The sequence below is a fragment of the Centruroides sculpturatus genome, unplaced genomic scaffold (assembly GCF_000671375.1).
Source record: "Centruroides sculpturatus isolate CEXI.00-Female unplaced genomic scaffold, Cexi_2.0 scaffold220, whole genome shotgun sequence".
Taxonomy (NCBI): domain Eukaryota; kingdom Metazoa; phylum Arthropoda; class Arachnida; order Scorpiones; family Buthidae; genus Centruroides; species Centruroides sculpturatus.
The window spans coordinates 415,033-423,957 of NW_019384540.1; the positions used below are offsets into that span (position 1 = coordinate 415,033).

The 8,925-nt window shown below is 29.3% G+C and overlaps 1 protein-coding gene across 1 annotated transcript in view; it reads left to right on the top strand.

Moving 5' to 3' along the window:
• The window catches only part of LOC111623367 (putative glycerol kinase 5), a 60,649-nt gene that overhangs the window by 40,431 nt on the left and 11,293 nt on the right, over window positions 1-8,925 (top strand). Inside the window, exons 14-16 of the mRNA XM_023365919.1 lie at window positions 3,395-3,499; window positions 6,773-6,823; window positions 8,881-8,924. Coding sequence (XP_023221687.1) covers window positions 3,395-3,499; window positions 6,773-6,823; window positions 8,881-8,924 — 200 coding nt within the window. The remainder of the gene's footprint in view (window positions 1-3,394; window positions 3,500-6,772; window positions 6,824-8,880; window position 8,925) is intronic.

Consider the following 8,925-nt stretch of genomic DNA (forward strand, 5'->3'; position numbering starts at 1 on the left):
CCCATTCGACAAGGAAGTTTTTGTCAACTTTCACTCCTTCTGATGATTTCTTGCATTGTTTCAATTGAAATCACTTTTCTGTTTTTTTAGAAGCCATGATTTGCACAACACTTGAATAAATGTAAATACCCTGCACTGAGGTGATGTACGTAATAAACAAGAGAGCAAGCCTAATCCCAACGGGAGCTCTGTACTTCAGATATAGTGATAATATATTCTAATAATACTAATATATTATAAAAATAGCAGATTGTCATTGGCAGCGGCAAAAGAGTGGAAACATCATTCGCACTTGTTCGTAGAAAGTCCATTGGTTGCCTCACGTAACTGCCGAACGGAAAGTCCGTTGTCCGCAGCCAGTCCGTTGCTCGAGTTACGTAATGGCCAAACAGAAAGTTTGTTATTCGCAGTGTCCGTTATTTGAGGCGTACGTTATATGAGGCACCACTGTAATTATATGGTTTACATTTTCTCTATCAACCAAAGCTAACATAATGTTCATTTGCTTTTAACAGATTAATTGATATTGTCTTGAATGATTATAGGTAAACTATATTAAATATAAATGTGTGTAATAATAATGTATGTGTATTTCATATATAAACTACCAGATTTGTTACATTGTTTTTATTCCAATTATAGAAATTAATGTTACTTTCCTGGCTATTATATATAACAGAGGAAAAGTATGATGATTCATCAAAAAAGATTTTTACCTTTTTGGACTTGGGATCTTGAAACATTGAGAAATACAAAAAAAAATTTGGGGGGGCATGATTTTGTTCACCTTCTTTGAAGCTTAATAATGCCTGTGTTTTTTGTCAAAAATTTCTTAAATTTGGCAAAATTTAAATTTTAGTGTATCTCCAGTGGGTACTGTTGTTTGTTTACATTCCCGTATTTTATTTCCTTGGTAGTGCTCATAGTGGAGCCAAGGTATGCATTTATGCCTCCATAAATAAATTGATTGATTGATTGATTGTATCTCCAGTAGGGTCGGAACTTAATGACTGTTTTACTCATTATTAACATTTACAATTTTTTATAAAATCCTTTCCTACCCTCAAAATTAAGCTTTTTGCCATTTCATAATAGTTAAAATATAAAAAGTTTTTTAATAAAATAGCATAGCAGATGGTGCCATCAAATGCTGCAGGGAAAGTTAAGCAACTCACTGCTGGATTTTTTGAATTTATTACTGTTTATTTTAAGCCAATGTGTTTCATAAATTTTTCTAAACAACTACTAAAAAAATTAATACAACAGGTTTGTAATGATTAAAATGACTCCTTCTAGCAATAAACTTATTTCACTGTAAATTTCTATAATTAAAAAAAAAGCTTGTAATTTTTAATAGTTTACTTAATTATTTGTGCATAACTTGATTTATTTATAATTATATTATTTTTCCATATGAGGATAATTATTAATGATAATTAAATTTAGTTTCTACATGGTACATAGTTAAGTCCAAAGCACATAACTATATCAGTAATAACCATATATCCAGTACATAATGTACTGAGTGGCGGTCACAACTCTGTTCGTGCTCCCAACGGACTCCTCCCGGAGGGGAGCCGCTGATTGTTTAATGTCACTAGTTATTGATTCACAGTAGTTCTTGAACACACGTATCAATAACTAGTGACATTAAACAATCAGTGGCCTGCTGGCAGTTCCTCTCTGAAAGGAGTCCATCAGGAGCATGAACAGTCGTGACTGAAGTGCCACCATGATGGTGCATATAGGTAAAATTTTAACCATTTTTCTTTATTAAAACTTTGCGATAATCTTAACAGCATTGAAATAACACTGGACTGAGTGGATAACACGTGTCTGTTTAATGTAGGTTAGTCAGCTGAGTCAATTTGTTTCAAGGGGATACAAGTACTAGTTGAGATGTTGGTTGGCAGGGCAGAACCACCATCTGGGACAAAGATTCACAAGTACCCAATTATTTCATTGATTGAAAAAACACCAATGCCAACAATGATAAAACCAAATACTTTTTTCAAGTAATAAGATTTAATTTATAGTTGTACTTCAAAAATATACCTCTGTGATTTGGAGAAAGTTTATGGCTGTGTCCCAAAAATGAGCCTTCTATATTTTGAGTCTCTTTAGATGTTTCAGATTGGTCCAGTTCTTACCAGGATGTATTAGACTTGTTTCATGTAGAAGTAACTTTATATCGTTTTCAGATGCAAATGTTGCTAATGTTATGGTGGAACAATTTTGGATAGAATAACTGTGCTTCTTGATACACTTGTAAATAGATTGAGCTGTTGCTCCTATGTAGACCCATTTCTTGTTGAATCTGTCGTCTATAATGGGGATAGAATACACTCCAGATAAATTTTGTAGGGTTCTTGGCATTTCGTAATAAAGAGAATACAGTTGGGTTTCTCATATAGGAGATACTGAGTTAGTTTGTTCTCGCAATTTGTTTGTAAACCCTAGAAAGATGTAAAAACTGAAGTTAAACCTTTGTGGATTTTAGATTCATCCTTCTTAGATGTGTACCCAGATTGATATTTTGGACGAGGCTAAAAGGATACCCATGCATGCGATGTAATTTGTACACTCAACTCCTCCACCATCTTCATTGATAGAGAGATTGAAGCTACTCATTTGACAAGGGTTCTGTAGGCTGACAGTTTACATATATAAGGGTCTTTAGATTTTGATGGAATGAATAGTAGTTTTTACTCTGGTTTTCTATAAACTTTAGTGGAAATGTGGCCATCTTTCAGTGTGAGAAGGATGTGTCCAGGAAATGAACTGTGTGGATGCTTTCTTGCCCAATCTGAAGGTGAAGGCCATAAGAGTTGTTGATGGCTGTTAAAAACACTGGATTAAATCAGATTTCTGTTGCCAGATTTTGAGAACATCATCGACATATTGAGAAATGTCTTGAAAGTCTTTGTGACTAAAATGTGAAAAATGTCTTTGTGACTAAATTTATTAAAATTATTGTTATTTTTTTATTGAGATTGCATATGAATTATTTTATCAAGATTAAATATAAATTATTTTATTACATTAACTTTATTAACTCTTATTGTTTGAAATAACAGATATAAAATATTCAGCTGTGAATTATTACAAATGGATTAATATTTAAATTATCTATCTCAAAATAAACCTATGACTTACTGAATTATTGAATTCTGTTCTTTGTAAATTAAAATTATAAAGAATTTTATAATAGATGGTTATTATTATTTATCAAAGTATGTGAATGTAAAAATCGAAATGTTCTGTTATTAGGAATTAATTATTTTGATATTTTAGTGATTGCTAACAAAAATCTCTAAATAATTTATGGAGAAAATTGATGTTTTTGCATTTATCTTTATAAAAAAAAAACTAACAATGAAAACTTACATTTTAGGTCTTTATCCTGTAGTGGGATGGACAATTGGTGATGAAACTACTTATTTGGCAGAAGGAGGCACACACGATACAGGAACAGTTATATGCTGGGCTCAAAAACTTGGTAATTTCATTATATTTTAAATTAATTCTTGTAGAAATGAAAACACTTTTTAGACTTGAAATATTTTCAATTTAAACAAGTTAGAGTAGGCTGTCTTTTGGACAAATTCAAGGAATTTGTCCAAAAGATATTTATGAGATAAAGCTATTAAAATATTGCAATGACTTTTAAAATTATAATAAAATGTTATATGTTTATTTTGTTTATCTTCTATACAATTACGGTTTGCCTCCACGTAGATGTGATATTTTTGTTTTAATAAGATTTTAAAAATTAATGTAAGAAAATGACAATTCAAGTTTTATTCAAGTACTATTTAAAATTTAATAGTAAAGATTTGGATAAGAAAATGGAAAAGCAATCAGAGTAGAATAAATAACTTTTTATTGTTAACTATTTAATGTAATTTGTTACCTCGGAATTGGTGCCGATCGAGTGTTTTAGCTGAAAGACACTTTGTATTTCTAAAAATTTTAAAAGATAGTCATTTTCATCTATTTTATTTAAATAGAGTGTAAAAACTAACTAAAATAAAACTTGTAATAGTAATATCCAAGTAAATTAAACATTTAATCAAATATTGTTAGATTTTTTACATACTATAATTTTGCTGTATTTTAAATCAGTTATTAGCAAGGCTAATTTGGTTTTAAAATTAGGCAATGCTTCCATCTTGTATTTATTTTAATAAATAATTTAGAAATATCTATTATTATTTATGTTGTTCGTACCACTGGGCTGATCTTTACTTCTAGATGTAGTAATTTTAGAATCATTACATAATTATGTAGATTATATTATTTCTAAGTTACTGAACAGACAATAATATCCTTGCAGTAATCTTTAAGAATATCATTGTCAAGTAGCTCCTCCATGGCATTTAACTTGCCTTAACATTTGTCTTATTACATTGTGTGCGTGTGCACAAATAACAAACCTAATTATTAAGGTTTCATATATATATATTTGAATTTGATATCATTTATATAATATTATAGGATTTCTACTTAAATTATTATTACAGTAGACTCATTAATTTGAACTTGGAAGGATGGCCTTAGATGGTTTGAATTAAGAGGAAATCATTTCTGGATGCTACAGAACAAAAAAAAATTATTTTGACAACACATTGCCATCACATGGCAAGCAGAATAATGTTTAATCAATGAGAAGTACAAAAGCTCTGTATTGCCCATGAGAATCCATGAAAAAAACAAGTGCATTGGGTGACCGTAAACTGTCATGCTTCGACTAATTTGAAATGTTTTTAAACTTATAAATAAATTAAATCCCATTTTTGAAATTTAAGTATTGAAAGATGTTAATCTAGTTACACGTGCTTGATTCGAGTAAACAGGAGTCGGCAAGATCGCATTTAAATTACCGAGAGAATTTTACATTGATTTAAATAGAAATTGGGTGAGACTGATGTCCAATTTGAATTTGCAATTATTTTGATTACTTAATTTTCTTAATTTCTATTTTTATTTCCTATATGCACAATAATCTGTAATTGCATTGATATACAACTACTTTTCATAAGTTTGTCAAGCTGTGAAAAAATTTATCTTATTACATTTCAATGAACATGTTTCATTTTAAAATATGTGAGAGCAATATTAAACAATGTAATGAATGTTTACATTAGTTAATAATGAAACATAAAATAATTAATATTTATTCAGTTCTAACAAGTTAACTTATTTCAAAAGTTTGGAATAGTTTTTATAAATATTCAATAATTGTATCAGTTGACAAAATAATATTAAAATTAATATTTTGTTGGATGCCCCCTGGCTCAAATAACTGCTTGGAATTGGAGGTAACGATTCGACAAGTTTGGCATATTCATCCAATGTGATTTCACTCCACACTCTTCATATTAAAGCAATTAATCCATTTGTAGTGCTGATTCTTCCGTATCTAATTGTCCTTGTTTTCCAAATGTTCTCTATTGGAGATACATTGAGTATGGAGACCACCATAGAAGAAGAATTTTCCCATCCTTCAACCAGTTTAGCACATGCTTAGCCTTATGTGCAGGTGCATTAGCCTGCTGATAAATTTATCATCAGCATGTAACTCTTGTTTAATTTCAAGTATTGAAGTCTCTCCATTATATCAATATACATATCAGCAGTAACAGTGTTTTTCAGAATAAAAAGCTGCTAATTCCATTGGCAGACATGCACTCCCATACCATGACCTTAGATGGAAACTTTGATGATTTTTTAATACATTAGGGTTTAAATTTCTCATCTTTGTGGCAATAAATACACACTCTTTTATCACCAAAGGTCAGACAAAAAACACTTTCGTCACTTCGGATCACATTTTTAATTGTCTATTGACCGCTGAACACATTTATATTGTTTTTTTGTTTAGAAATGGCTTTTCTTTAGGAACTTGTAATCCTAATTCTGCCAGTCTTTTGACAAAAGACTGGCAGAATTAGGATTACAAGTTGTAGTATTAGGTTGTAGTAGACACATTCTTGGCAATGTTACTAGACCATTTTCAAGCTAAACTTAATGCCAAGACAAATCTGTTACTATGTAAAATTTGCTTAGTTAAAACAATATCAGGAAAAGCAACAATTTTGGGTCAACCAGAATGTTTTCTGTGAGTTTTAATGGCTTTTTTATCCTCTCTAGGATAGAGAAACCATTAAATTCCCACCCCCTAATTCATTTTAATTAGCAGTTTCCATTGGTATGTTTCCTTCTTTCCAAAGTGCATCAATTTGAACCTTTTCTGCACAAATTAATTGCCTTCCAGATCCCATTTTCACATACAGAAATAATAACAAATGCTTGTGCAGTCAAATGCCTAATGTTCTACTAACTCAAATACAATACATTGCATGCATTTTTATGCAAATTCCAAACTTCTGAAATAACAATATAATTATTCAATTATAATGCATTAACTTACATAAAATTATTAAAATATTGATATTCATTACATTAATATTGTTCTCTCATATTTTAAAATGAAATGCGTTCCTAATTTGCTATTAATTTTCAAATTTGTTTATTGAGATGTAATAAAATGAATTTTTTGCAACATGTCAAACTTATGAAAAGTAGTTGTATTAAAAGATTAGAAAAGCAAAAATCCTTTATTGACTTAAGAAAAATTTTTTATTTAATTAATGAATTAATGTTTTCATTATGAAAAAGGACTAAATATAAAAAAAAAGTGAACTGAAATTCAATAACTTTATTAAACTGAATAAAATAACTACAATAATGCTTAACTAAATATTTACAGGTTTATTTGATGATCCGTCTGAGTCAAGTGAAATTGCCACATCTATTCCAGGTATTTGACAAAAATTATTTTATTTGTAATTAAAATAAATAACATTGATTGCTGGAATATGAGTTTAACAAAATTTAAATTGTACAAGTTTAATCAAAATCAAAAACATTTAATTTATTTTACTTAAAGTAATGAACTGTCGATGCAATTAATTCATATAACATTTACTAACAAAAATTTTTCTTAATTACTAGTAATGATTGTCCAGGTAGTCTATCACACTTATTGATGTGTCGGGTAATTCACAAAATTTCATTTGTGGTTAAAGAATATTCTTGAGAAACTTTTGAGCAAAAACTGTCATACTCAGGTTCAATACTTAGTAGGCTAAGTTTCAATTCGATTTTTGATAGTTACTGCACATTACTTGATCTAATCCCCTGAGATTTTTGTATAGATATGATGGATGGAAGATCTTATTTATGTGATGAAAAGTGCAAACACAAGGAATGTCATTGTACTTACTAGGGATAGTATGTCTAGATCAAAAACACAATATTCTGTTTACACAAATGCAAAAAGTGCACCGAAGTGTAAGGAGATGCTTGAAAAAAATCTCTAAATATTGTATAACACTTGTGATTTCATCAATGAATAACTTTAAATTATTAAGTTTTTACTTCTTAATCTCTGTTATCATGCTAAGGACCATAATTAAGCTAGTGGCCAAAAAGTTTTTGTTACACAGAGATTGAAAAATCTATTAAAGGTTTTAAGAAATAAAAAAACATGGAAAAAATTTACTAAAATTTTAATTTGAAATACATAAAGTAAATTAGTTAAAATATTCTTCAAATCCAAACTGGACAATAACTATGAATGTTTTAATAACCTACATCCAATCAAGCAGGGTAACAACAAATCAGTTAAAATGTTTTTGTCCTGCACCAAAGATCTTCCACGGGAACAACCGAAATCTAAAATGTAATGCTAATGTACCACGGAACGCGACTTTAAAAACTTGATCCCACAGAATTTGAAGATCAAATGCTGATTCATTGTTACCCTTCCAAATTTGGATGTAAGGTTACTGAAATGTTTTATATAAAAGTATTTTAGTAACAATATAGTGGCCAAATATAGTGGTTCTTTACGTAAAGCCATACTTATAATTTTTGAAATACAGGTATACCTCGCCTTACGTCGGTAATTGGTTCCAGGAAAACGACGTAAGTCGAATTTACTTGTCTCCGAATCTACTTGTCACTAGGCTAAACCATAAATTACTATTCCCAGTTCTGTATTTTGCATTTTTAATAATATATGGTTAATAAGAATCTATTTTAAGCTTACAAACAAATAAATTTTAGTTTTTAATAGAGTACAGAACAAAAGTAATCTAAATTTACGAATGCATGTACTGTACTGTAAATGCAGTACATACTTGTAAATGTATATATTTTAATATGATTTTATGTGCTTTAAACGCTTTTCTAGTGATATTATGACTTCAATATTTGTGGCGGACGGACGTAAAGTCGAATAAAATGACTTAAATTTGATTTTTATTTTTCCATATACTTTTTTGACAAACGACGTAACTCGAAACGACGTAAGTCGAGGTATACCTGTAATTGTCTTGCTTCATTTACATAAAATTTGTTGTGTGGAAACATATTTTGTTACAAATGTTTATTTGTAATACAAAAATCTGTTTTAAATCATTTTTAATATTAAAAATATACAAAGGAGAGTCAGTTATCTAAGATAATTGGGGCAGGAAAATTTCAATTAACCATTTTTTTTTTTGAGATATCTGATCACACTTGATAGAGAAATAATTTTAAAAAATTAACTTTAATTCTACCTTAAAATACTAAGGCATAGAAATTTAATGCTGTAGAAGCCTGTGACTTGTTATTAATCATACTTTAGGTTTTATTTATTACAGTACAAACAGAAATGAGATACCTTGGTAGTGGATCTACATTTCATTGACAATTGTTATGTAAAATCTTTGTAATTTCTGGAATTAGTACAAACTGAATTCAATTTCAGATCACCTGTACACTATTGTAATATTAAAGAACTGTTTTCATTCATTTATTTATTTTCAGATTCTGGAGGTGTTTACTTCATTCCGGCTTTTAGTGGATTGCAAG